Below are 12,342 nucleotides of genomic sequence, written 5' to 3'. Positions count from 1 at the left end.
AATGCAACTCAGGCGCCAATTACAGACACCGATTTTTGCCCGGCATCTGAGCTTCTAGTGAGAAAATGTCCCAACCTGCCGAGTATCATTTTGAGTGCTCTGTTTTCTTTTTCGTCTGGCCGACCATAAAACAGATATAAAAAGAGCACCCCTCGCACATGCTCTCTACCATGAATCCTCTTGTTATTTTTGCTCTCACATCTCTTGCAGCGGCGTTTCTGGTTTGGCCCAACTCGTCGTTCACAGAAATCCTGTGCCTGGCACCTTTGGATCCCATTCTCTTGCAAAGCCCAGACCTGCTCTTTCGGTGCAGAGAAAACAATAACACAATTTTCCACGAGTCCAGACTCAACACCTCCAATGCCTTGCGGCCGTACGTGATTGGCGATCTGAGGGTGTTTCCTGGAAATGTGCCTGTGGAAACTTTCAACCGGAAAATCTCCAACCGTAACCGCGTATCCAAAGTGTGGATTGAGCTTGAACCCAACGACTACACCGAAGAAACACAGAATTTTCCCATCACACAGTGTCTTTCTCTTCAAGACACAGAAGGGTCTCTTTTGGGCACTGTTCTTAAGCAACTCAGTCTTTCGGCCGATGGAGGCCAAAGTTATGGCGTCGAGGACTGGTTCACCTTGGACTGGCTGCTAGTATTTACGTCTATGCTATCTCTCGGCGCCGACTATCTTTGTTCTGCCAAGCCGGGGCAAACGGTTCAGTTGATTAGCACACCAACCAGTTACAAGTTTTCCAGTGCTCGTTTCAGAAACATTACTCTCACAAGAGATGGGCCTGAATACGGAGAGTGGCAAGATGCGCCGGAGACTCGAGTGTACTCCAGAATTCCAATTGTTAAGTGTGTCACGGATCCGAAAGAATTGCAGTGTGGGCTTCGCCAATTGCCGAATTCAGTTTTCGCTCAGACGGAGGAAAATGAAACAGAAGCTGCACGCCAATGAACGCTCACTAATTAACCCCAAGAATGTAGTTAATGACGTCAGCTTTATGTGTGTAAACGAGTCTTATTTAACAGACTTGAATCAAGTATTTTTAAATTTTTTGTAGTTACACTCTAATTAACATTATTATGCGTGTGTCCTAGCATTTGTATGATAATCTGACGAATCTTCACATCCCATGTGCAATCTAATAAATTTACGATCATAAAAAGCTCTACAGAATTACATATTGACTTTCAAATTTCTGCTTCTGATGAATGTTTTATTTTCCTTTTTTCGCATTCAATTTATCCTTCTGTAGTCTGAGTTTTCGCTGCATGTCGCACATAAAACCGTTGGGCATCACGTTGGGATGTCCTGGTGTCCGGGTTTCCTTTCCAATTACCGAAAATCCTTCGAATCCCCAACCACCTTTCCCATTAACTATGACCAGCGAAATTGCCGCAATCGCCAAAGAATTGAAGTCTTCTTTGAAGCAGTTCCCCAACTTCCCGCAAGAGGGTATCCTTTTCGAGGACTTCTTGCCTATTTTTGCCAAACCTGACTTGTTCCAAAAATTGGTGGATGCTTTCAAGTTGCACTTGCAAGGAACAAAAGTCGACTACATCGTGGGCTTGGAGAGCAGAGGGTTCCTTTTCGGCCCTACTTTGGCCTTGGCCTTGGGTGCTGGTTTCATTCCAGTGAGAAAACCAGGAAAATTGCCAGGCCCCACCTTGTCTGCCGAGTTCAAGAAGGAGTACGGCAGCGATGTTTTCGAGATCCAGGAGGGTGTGATCCCCAAAGACGCTAATGTTGTGATTGTGGACGATATCTTGGCCACAGGCGGAAGTGCCAGCGCAGCAGGAGAGTTGGTTACCAAAGCAGGAGCCAAAGTGGTGGAGTATCTTTTCGTGATGGAGTTGACGTTTTTGAACGGAAAGGACAAGTTGGGTGCGCCTAGATTCACCTTGTTGAGCGGCCAAGACGAGGCTCTTTAGATTGTGTATGAAGCCTGAATGACTGACTGGAAGGTAGAAATGATAGAAACGGTAGAAATGGTAGAACTGGAGCTCGACTTTGAAAGTAGGCTGGCAGATGGCAAATGTTGTAATGAAGTCATTCGTTGCACTGGACATTTTACGCTATACGTATGGTTTGTACCTGAAATATTACGAGTTATGCTATTTGTCTCTGCAATATTATGGCCCCAATCGTCATAAATGAATATAATTTGAGGAAAATGCCTATTGAATTTACGATCATTGTTGACGTTCTCATCGGTTAAGTATTGATTTCGACTATGTGACCATACGGTTAAGTATTGATTAGGACCCTGTTGACCATATGTGATTATGGAGGCTTAAATACTGCTCTTTCACTAGTACACATAAGTTGACTTTGCAGCTAAGGCTGTATTGATTCGTTCGTCAGATTTTATTCTCATATTTTTCACTACATTACTGCTTAGCCTCGAGCCATGCATGAATGCCATCGTAGTTCACACGTATTCACAAACAAAGGAGTCTTTCACTTCCAGACACATTGCCCATGACAAAATTCGACAACCAGGTTCTCTCAGCTCTTGAAAATAAGAAACGCAAGCTCTCCAATATAGAAGTAGGCAAAGTATCCCTGTTCATGGGTCACATACGAGCCAAAGGACTTGCCGACAATCACGTGCCACGACGCTCCGTACAACAAGTCCAACTCTTTCTTTAGGTACGTGGCAATGTCTTTCTCGACTTTGTATGTTCTTGTGGCATCAACCGCCAACTCCAACACTTTGGATTGGGTTTCTTCGGCAAGATCCGACGCCTTCAAAATCGCTAGAAAGGTTAGCCAGAGCAATTGAAACAGATGGAGACACACATACGAGTAATTTCGGCCAGAGATATGCTGGCAGGAACAGAAGCCATTTTGTGGTGGAAAGAAGAGACGTTTATGGAGCAAGATATGTCAGTGTTGCATGCAGTACTATTGTAGGTTGGAGCTAAGATAAGAGGACAAAAGGTGGCTAGTTCATGTGATCTGGTCAAAAAGCTCGTTTAAACGGGAAGGAGAACTGGATTATAACACGGAGCTTTCGGTGTTTTCATGAGAAGTTGAGGTGGTTCGGCCAAGATAAGCCTAAAAAGGTAATTTAGAGCAAGGAAAAGCTGACGGAAAAATTCATGTGGCAAGGAATCTAGTCATCGTTCAGGACTTATACGAAAACGGTAACGAGTATGAACTGTGAGCACGATTTTGATTTTTCTTCAGATCGATACTTCAGATGAATGAGTAGATGCGACTTCAGAAAGCTCAATGGTCATAAATGGAATAAGTTGTACGCAAAAATGTATTAGCCCAATTAAAGAGAGTAATTAGTTTCTATTTTTGTAATGTAATAAAATCAAATATTTGGATGGTACAGTATTAATGCTGACCATTTCAACTCAAATACAACAAAAATTACAGGCGATCTTGAAAGAACAGTTGAAAAAATCATATGATGAATTTGACTGGTTCAACTAGTAAGCGTAAAGTTGAATACTGCTGAAACCAATCTTTGTCTCCATATGCCAATCTTAGTCTCCTGAAGCTATACGTATGTGACTACAAACTTGACATAATAGTTCAGTCAAAATGGAGCCAGAACACTTCACTCGTAAACGCATTGAACAGTTCAATTATATTTTGGTGAATGTAATAGTTTCTTGCCAACTATTGCCCATACCAATTCAATCAAGGACGTTCAGATGATTTCAATCATTATCGCCTTATATGACAAGAAATTCAAAGATTAAGACAAATGATAAATGATAGAAACACGGGTTGAGCCAAATCTAGTATCACGCTATATACAATTCATTTTTCTTTATATAATCGAGATCGTTCGATCCTCCAGTTATAATTCGTTTGGCCGAATCTTGCATTTGATTTGAGTGAGAACAGTTATGTCACACACCAGTACAAAAATCACCAACCGTAACAAACCCGACATGATCGATAACCACTGATTATAAATCAAACATTAATTTTTCCACTGATATAAATCAAACATAATATTTTCCACTGCTTAAATCAACCTGGCCAGTCCCCGAATCCCACATAAGGTGGAGGTCACGTGCCACACACCCATACTCAAGCGCTTAGTACTGATACACTTTTCAGTCATTGCCCGGAGTCTTACAAATCCGAACTTACTGGCCTTCAGGACGGCGTTAATACGACTATAGCCTGTCTTACTCAATCATCGGAATTTCGCGGCTCAATCTCACAGCAGCCTCACTTACATCACATTCCGCCTCATATACGGCCTAATCATCCAATCCTGACCAGCCATGACAGATGCGTGGTCCGTGTCGAACATTTTGACCCACTACCATAAAATCGGCCATTTGCAGCTGGTGACATACGCCATCTACACGGTGAAAGAAGATGCCATGGACCAGTACCTTCTCGAGCTCGAGCTTCAGATCCGGCACCAGCATCCGCATATCTTGTTGATCTACTACAACAAGAGCCTCTACCACTTCAGTCTCGACGAGCCCAAGAAGTACGACGGCGGCGAAAACGACAATTCGGCCGGCAGCGGCTCTTCCAAGTTGCATCTGCTATATCCGCAATTGATCCTCCAACACGAGAATACTGTGGCTGCAGGCGAGTTGGCCAATCCTTCCCGCGTGGCGAAAAGCGCTGCCAGCAGAAAGAAGGGCAAGGACGACTCGCCCGTGGACGAACATTTGGCGTTTGCCAGTCTTTCGTTTCTCAAAGCGGTGAAAAAGTGCATTGTGTACAGCTTGTCGTTGTCGGGCCAGATGCAGATCTTCGGCAACTATCTTGTTGCACGAGCGCCCGGGTCGTCGTTCCAGAAGACCGTGGTGCAGACCGACCCGATCCTTTTGGGCAACGGCGACCTCATTGTTTCGCTTTCCCAGCGCAACAGCCTAAAGCTTTTCGAGACTCTGGCTTTGGACGTCCATCTGGAAATGGCGGATTATGCCAATTCCTTTGTCATTTACGTTCTTCCATCTGGGTTGCGGTGCCACTTGTACGACACGGCTAACTACGAACAGAACTTTACTTACGTGGCATCCAAGTCGAGCGAAAACCTACTCCGGCTTCTCAAATACAGCATGGGCGTCGACTTGACCAAGAAAAAACAGATTTTGTGGGCCAAGCTAATCCCCAACTTGCAGCATCTCAACAACCAGACGTCCAACATCTCGCATTTCGTTCATGACGTCGAAAACAAAAAGTATATTCTCTGGCCGTGGGAGCTCTGCCTCTTGCAATTTGGCTCCGTCGAGGAATGCGTCCAAACAGACCCTGACCCTTTAGCCAAAGATCCGTTGAGTCTTGTATCGGACTTTATCCAGTTTTCCATCAACTGCCATAATGCCGAACCACTAAAACCGCCGGTTCCAGAGCCTATAGGCTTGACTGATCCTGGAAGTGTTGGAAATATCCCACCTTTTAGCATTCCGAGTGCTCTTTCTACTGGTGCAAGCACAGGCGGAGAAGAGACAAAACATGAAACACAAATGCTTAATCAAGTGCCTAATATTTTTCTGCAAGACGATACGTTTTTCGACCCTAGCGATCCGAATGTGGGTCTCGAACCCAAACACAACGCAACTGAACAACCAAAGTCTGAGGAAGAAGATTTGGAAGATCTTTTTGGCTATAGTCTGGATTCAGATACGAAAAAAAACACACAAGACGAAGGAAGCGCAGACGAAAAACAGGAAGACATCAAGAAGGAAGAAAACGACTTTAAAGAAGACCACGAAGACTTTGAACAAGACGATGAAACCGAGAATGTTCAAAAGCTATCCGCTTCAAGGGACTCTAATATCCAAGAAGAGAGCGACGTGTCTTTCCAAGTGGGGAACAAACAAACAGGGGAAGAATCTTTCATCAACATCCCCAGAGACCAGATGATCACAGCGCCCTTTGAACCACTGACTACAACATACGACGATCCGGGGGCGCCGTTGCCGATTATGCCCACACCAATCATCCAAAGCACGCCATTTCACAGCCTGACTGCCAATACAGCGCAGGCGAAGCCGTCCGCTGAGGCGAAAAAAGGAGGCAGGGGCCTTTCAGGCGACGGATATGTGTTTTCGCCCATTTCATTCAACCCCAAGATCCGAAGCAGCATCGATACAAAGTACGGCAAGGGCGGGAAGTTCTACGTGGCCCGTGAGGCATCGAGCGGACCGGAAGAGTCCAGATCGCGTCTTCGAGAGACGAGCGTGTACAATGCGACGGACTTGCCGTTTCGAAGAGAAGTGAACTCGAGCGCCCCAGAGACCGAAGAGGCTTTTCTGGACGGAATCGAAAGAAGAGACGAGCGAGGAGAGGAAAGAGAAGGAGAAAGAACAGAACCGGCAGAAATGCAAAGAACAGATAGAGGAGAGGCATTGCGAACAGATAGAGGAGACACAATGCGAACAGATAGAGGAGACGCCTTCGATGACACCTTCCACATGGGCATCGAAGATGTCGAAGACGAAGACGAAGAGGACGAAGAAGAGGACGACGACGAGGAAAGCGATGTCGACGAAGAATTTTCGAGCGGCGAGCTCCGAACGTCGCCGTTGAAGCTCAACACCACTCTGGGAGACATTTTCCACTGGCCCCCGGCGCTGGCGGTGGACACACAGAAACAGACGCAGGCGTCTTTTGCCTTGGGGTCGGGCCTCTTGTCGCCGGGCCAAACGCGCGCCCTCGGCTCAAAGGGCGAGTCGCCCTTCGGCACCGTTCTTTCCGACGCACAGTACCTTTCGTTTTCGCCCATGCCTGCGACAGAAAAGGCGCTGTCGCACATCGACACGGCGATCGGCGAGGAGGCGGAAAAGAAAGAAGAGGCGGCGCCCGCCTCCGGCGCCGGCGAGCTGACAAACTGCTTGCCGCTTATTTTGCGCAGCATCAACGTGTACAGCATTCCGAGCCGGTTTCTTTTGCGGAACGCTCTTCAGTGGGGCGGCGTGGCGCTTGCGCCCGGATTCGATATGGACGTCGACAATGACGACGACTTTGATTCCCCGGGCGCACTTTCGGTGCGGGCCGCGCACCTCGACGAGTTTTTGCACTGGCTCACGGGCAACCTTGTGTTCAGCGGCGGCGGGCGCGCGCGCCCGAAACGCATGCGGCTCTGCGCGCCCGCGCGGTTGCTCGAGGAGGCGGCGCCGCCCCAAAACAGCGCGCCCCAAAATGGCGCGCACAACAAAACGGGCCCCGGCAGCGATAGCGTCGCTCTAGACGGCGAGGTTTCGCCCGAAGTGGCGCGGGTGTTTGCGTCGGTTTTCCCGCTCAGCTACCAAATAGCGCTTGGCGAGTTTGTCACCGAAAGCGAGCAGAAGCCGCTGCCGGCGGACGACCAGCTTTTCCTCGGCGACATGGCCGAAAACAGCCCCGGCGACGTTTTCTGGCACACGTTGGCACCGGAGCAGCAGCACCGCGGCGGGTTCGAGCGGTACCGGCGGCAGAGGCTCGACAAGCCCAGCCGGCCGGCCGACGACGCGCACGTGTTCTCGACGGGCGACGTCAAGGCCACCGTGCTCAAAAACGACGACACGCTCAACGTCAGCGTGGTGGGCACGCGGCTCTGGCGCCACTTGAACTTCCGCCCCGTGGGCGGCCCCAAACGGTTCCAGGTGGTGCTTATCTCCGAGGCCAGCGGCGGCTTGGCGCACGACGCAGCCCACGACTGGGGCGACGCCATGCTGGGCTTTCTTGCCATGCTCCAGAGCAGCTTCCGCGAAAACCACCTCGGCAGCATTAGCCCGTTGAGTCTCCAGCCGCCTGCAACACGGCCCGACCTCGAAGGCATCAGCAACGGGCTCATGCTTGTGCCACGGGCGCCAGGAACCGCATACCGCGACTTCTACAAAAGCGTCGACCGCCGGTTGTGGGCGCTCGCGGAGTTGGTCAAGTTGGACCTCATCAACAAGACACGGCGCTTTGACTTTGGGCGCCCGCTTCTTGTGCTCTTTGTGTCGTTCGACCAGAGCCTTGCGCAGGCGCTGCAGCACGCCAAGCTCTGCCGCAACTTGCGGCTGTTTCTCAGCGACCATCGGTTGGCGGTGGTGGAGCTTTTCTCGCACGTTGTGGCGGGCGACCAGGTGGTGCGGCAGTCGCGCGCGCGGCGGCGCCTCCGGTACTTGCTGGCGGGCGCGCTCGCGCGCTTGTCGCTCGCGTTGTACGACAAGTGCCCGGCGCGGGACACGCGCGCCGCCCGGTTGCACACGCACTTGGTGCGCGCGCCGCCCGAGACGTTGGCGTTGCGGTGGGCAGCGACGGCCGGGCGCGAGTCGTTCCACGACGGCGTTTTTCTCCACGTGGCGTACGAGCGGTCGGTCGACAAGCGGTGGATCTGCGCCGCGTGGCTGGATCCGCTCGGCCTCGCCACCGGCGTGCGCCTGTGGTTCTGCCCGCGAGACGGCACGGGCCACACCTTGGAACATGTCATTGGCGCCTTGTGGACCGAGGCGAGCGCGCTGTTGCGGCGGTTGGCCGAGGGCCCCGCCACAGGCAAGCGGTTTCTTGTGCTCACGCGCATCAGCAGCATTATCCCCGACGACGAGTTGGTGTTTTGGAAACAGCTCACGGCAAAGAACAAGGACGTGTCTTTGGTGGTGGTGTCGACCAGCAGACTGCCGCGGAGCTTGTTTGCGCAGAAGGACGGCGGCACAAAGGTGTTGTCTCCGGAAACTGCCATGCGAGAGACGGAGATGGCGATGAAGGCTGGGGCTGGCGTTGAAGGAATGGGAGCGGGCGAGTCCGAGATGGGCACAATGGGCACAATGAGCACAATGGGCGCAATGGGCGCGGCAATTATGGGCTCTGATTCGGGCGGCGAAGCCAAAGCGGCCGGTGCAACCAAGGACCCTGGCGAGAAGGCCGAGCTGCCGTTGGCGTTTCTTCGGGGCGCGCCGTTCATGGGCGCGCCGTTTTTGGGCCTCTCGCCGCCCGAGGCGCCCGCAGCAGACTACGTTTTGCGCGACCCGCGCCTCGACATTGTGGGCGTGGTGCCTCGAACGCCGCTTCCGTCCTTCAACTCGCCCACCCGCTTCGGCTTGCGCACAGGCTACTTGGTGCGGGAGACGCGAGCAAAGCGCTACTTGGTGTTTGAAGTGACGCTTCTCAGCTGCCTGGCACATTGGAGCTTGGGCGGAGTCATGCGCCTTTTGCTTCACCACTATAAGAAGTTGATGGTGCTCAATGATATTTTGGGCGTGGCCGGGGACGAACCGGAGACGTTGGTGCCGTGGCACATCAATGCTGTCGTCAAGACTGTGGATTACTTGGTGCATGTGAATGTCGACCAGGCCACGACGCCATAGAAGGAATGTCGAGGTGAGCTCTGTTATCCTGTTTCATTTGAATGCTAAGACTAGCGGTATTGCGGATTGGGGCAATACGCAATTCTTTTTTGCGTTATTGGTGGAGTTGCTAGTTGGTCTGGAACAATGGTGGGAATGTTTTCTGTTTGAAGGTTACGGGAATTGATGGCTCCTACAGGGTTGCTCTAGTACATTTACTTACGCATGCCATGGCACTTCTACTCAATGATGTTCTAGCTGGTAATAGGAACATGCTATGGCCGCATAGTCGAACGTCATAGACCCTATTGCCTTCACAGTATTGAGCCCTTTAGCGATCAGTCAACTAAATTATGGTAGCACGTACCAATGGTGCAACTTTCATAAGGTCCGAATACCTAAACCCTTTCGACTGCGATTGATTTAAGGATGGATTATGCATCTTCATGTTCGTCACCTAATTATTAGGTCTTGGTAACACCTCAAGAAGCAAAAGATTGAAAGAGATGACATATTTTGCAAGATGCAGCATACTATAAATTGATGATTTGGCCAGATATAGTAGTCGGATTTCGAGTATTGATGTTCAGTCACCGAAAGCATCTAAGGGACTAAAATAAAGAGGTATTTCATGAGTTACAAGCAGTAAGCTTGCAGTAGAGTGAAGCACAACAATTTCAAACCTTGCTCAAGAAGCGAAGGCGATATTGCAAGAAATCATCATTTCCTTCTCATAGTGGCAGGCATCAGATTTGTTAATGAAGTGAGTGCAGAGGTGTTTAAGCTTTGAAACTACAAATACTCACTAATTCCAGATTTGGTTCAATTAACTGGTTAGTATTGTTCGTTTTCAATTGCATCTTTTTGATTGTACCTGTTCAGCGTGTATGTTACTCAACGGAAACATTTAAATCCAAAGAAATCAGATCCAAATACCAAAAGCCAAACTAAATTGGAAAGTAAGCATGAAAAGTGGAAATTTACTAGATAAACCGCCCAGGTCTCAAGTTTGGAAGAATTCTGAAAATTAATTTACGCTTGTGACATCTTACGTTTCTTGTTCGCTTCTTTAATTTGAATCATTCTTCTAGTATAATTGTGATTTGTTCAATAAACTGCAACTGCTTTTTCCCAATGTTGATATTCTCCATAAAATTTACTCACACTCAAAATGTCAAATTCCTGTAAATCTTTAGATAAAATGCTCTCTATATGATGGTTTTCGTCTAAAATGAAAAACGCAGTTTGTTCTGAGAAAACACTAAACTAATCACCTCATAATGTCCTGCACAAAAGCACCATTCCATATCAACAGCGCGTCTAGTCTATCTTCTTTCAACTCCATCCTTACTGTTTCTTCTTTTTCTCTTCGAAACTTCCCAAACCAGTTTTCCATCCCCATGGAGTCGACGCAAGAGATCATCAGCAACTATTTGGGGCGGGCGCACGACTTCGATCTCGACTCCCTTGCGGACCCTTTGGACGACCCGTTCGACGCGGTCGAAGCGCCGCTCTTATCGCCTCCCACACCCGTAGAGAGGGCGCCCCTGACACAGCTGCCGCTGGTTGCAAAAGGGCTGGCGGCTAAAGAAGCGGCCGGTCGTGTTCTGCCCAGAAACCAGCCCCTGGAGACCTTTTCCCTCTGGGACGACATGTCGTGGCGCGACACGCACCGGCGCGTGGACGGGGCCGCCGTGCCCAGCCTGAAGGAGTTTGAGCGATACCTGGCGCTTTTGGCGTCGTCGACCGACAAGTTGGTGCGGCAATTGGGCGAGGTGCGCGCGAAAAACCGCGAGCTCGAGGCGCGCGCGGCGCAACTTGAGGCGGAGTGTGTGCGCGCGCGCGAAAGCCAGGGCGAACTCGCCCTGCTCCGCGTGGAGCTCGCGCAGTCGCAGGAGGAATGTTCGCGCCACGCCCAGGTCGAGCGCGCCAACAAGCTCTTGGTGCGAGAAAACAACTTGCTTCGGGAAAAGCTCGCCAAGTATAAGGCATTGTACGACGAGGTGAAGCTGCAGGCGCTGCAGGGGCTGCAGAATCTGCCACAGAAGCAAAGCTTATACTACCAAATACCACAGCATCAGCAACAGATGCCACAGAATCAAATACCACAGCATCAGCAACAGAATCAAATACCACAGCATCAGCAACAACAGAATCAAGTACCGCTACAGCAGAATCAGGTGCCACAGAATCAAACACTACATAACCAAATTCCTCCGTTCAAGGTACCGCAGGGTGTTCAAATACCACAGAGTGTTCAAGTACCTCAACCACCCCAGAATGAACCACCTCTACACAACCCGAATCCGGCTCCAACCTACCACGAGCCACACAGATCTGCGCCAGCAACGGTTCCAAGCAACGCAGATCAACCCGCCGCAGGCCAACCCCAGTCGACTCAGTCTCAGCCTCAGTCTCAGCCTGGTCTGTCTGGTCTGTCTGGTCTGTCTGGTCTGTCTCAGCCTGATCTGGGTCCAGACCTCGCCGCGCTTCTTCGCAGTCTCCAGACGCCAGAGCTCCTGCAGTTGGCCGGCTACGTTGCCCAAATCAGCTTGGAAATGCAGAAAGTCAATCTGACGTTGGCCCGCACGTGCTGCCACTCCAAGCCGCCTTGCTCCGCATGCTCCAGCGCCAGCGCCAGCCGCGGAATGGACCACTCGTCGCCCGTCGCGGAGCTGGGCCCGACAGAAACACTCATGGGCAAGTACCCGTGGAACCGGACGGTGTAGCATTGTTGTGTGCGGCGCAGCCTTTATTTATTGCCGTTTGTGCCTATTGTGGATCTGCGGCGCGTGGTGGGCCTATTGTTGCCAGGATGGATCTGCACCGCGTCTAATGTCGAATGGGCGCCGTTGTTGTGATCTGGTATGGGGTCGGAAGTTTAGTGCAAGTGCTTACGCGACCCACAGCTTGGCTACTAGACGTGGTGGGGCAGATACAGCTACATTGAATGGTACTGGTATGGTACATTGGTAGTCAGCATACAGAGTGCGGTGCAAGTTTTAGTTTGGTTGATTGTTGGAAGTTATCTGATTGTTGGATGTTATTTGGTTGTTGGATATTATTTGGTTGATTGTTGGATGTTTAGT

General features: G+C 50.3%; 5 protein-coding genes across 5 annotated transcripts; 4 read left to right on the top strand and 1 right to left on the bottom strand. All coding sequences in view use genetic code 12, as the record gives it.

Annotated features, from left to right (window-relative positions):
• Positions 1–158: 158 nt before the first annotated feature.
• FOB63_002929 (uncharacterized protein) lies at positions 159–959 on the top strand (the record flags this gene model as incomplete). The annotated part of the gene is made up of 1 exon (XM_002615992.2): positions 159–959. One exon carries the CDS (start codon positions 159–161, stop codon positions 957–959), a length of 801 nt encoding a protein of 266 aa, XP_002616038.2.
• Positions 960–1,216: 257 nt separating this feature from the next.
• APT1 (adenine phosphoribosyltransferase) lies at positions 1,217–1,936 on the top strand (the record flags this gene model as incomplete). The annotated part of the gene is made up of 1 exon (XM_002615993.2): positions 1,217–1,936. One exon carries the CDS (start codon positions 1,217–1,219, stop codon positions 1,934–1,936), a length of 720 nt encoding a protein of 239 aa, XP_002616039.2.
• A 577-nt stretch (positions 1,937–2,513) lies between these two features.
• Positions 2,514–2,854, bottom strand: DYN2 (dynein light chain; the record flags this gene model as incomplete). The annotated part of the gene is made up of 2 exons (XM_066102284.1): positions 2,514–2,753; positions 2,804–2,854. 2 exons carry the CDS (start codon positions 2,852–2,854, stop codon positions 2,514–2,516), a joined length of 291 nt encoding a protein of 96 aa, XP_065958427.1.
• A 1,407-nt stretch (positions 2,855–4,261) lies between these two features.
• SRB9 (Srb9p) lies at positions 4,262–9,274 on the top strand (the record flags this gene model as incomplete). The annotated part of the gene is made up of 1 exon (XM_002615995.2): positions 4,262–9,274. The coding sequence occupies one exon, from the start codon at positions 4,262–4,264 to the stop codon at positions 9,272–9,274; it is 5,013 nt and encodes a 1,670-aa protein (XP_002616041.2).
• Positions 9,275–10,653: 1,379 nt separating this feature from the next.
• Positions 10,654–11,982, top strand: FOB63_002925 (uncharacterized protein; the record flags this gene model as incomplete). The annotated part of the gene is made up of 1 exon (XM_002615996.2): positions 10,654–11,982. One exon carries the CDS (start codon positions 10,654–10,656, stop codon positions 11,980–11,982), a length of 1,329 nt encoding a protein of 442 aa, XP_002616042.2.
• Positions 11,983–12,342: the final 360 nt, after the last annotated feature.

Source organism: Clavispora lusitaniae (genome assembly GCF_014636115.1).
Source record: "Clavispora lusitaniae strain FDAARGOS_655 chromosome Unknown tig00000078_pilon, whole genome shotgun sequence".
Classification (NCBI taxonomy): domain Eukaryota; kingdom Fungi; phylum Ascomycota; class Pichiomycetes; order Serinales; family Metschnikowiaceae; genus Clavispora; species Clavispora lusitaniae.
Note: the sequence above shows the minus strand (reverse complement) of the source record. Positions and strands in the feature narration are given on the sequence as shown.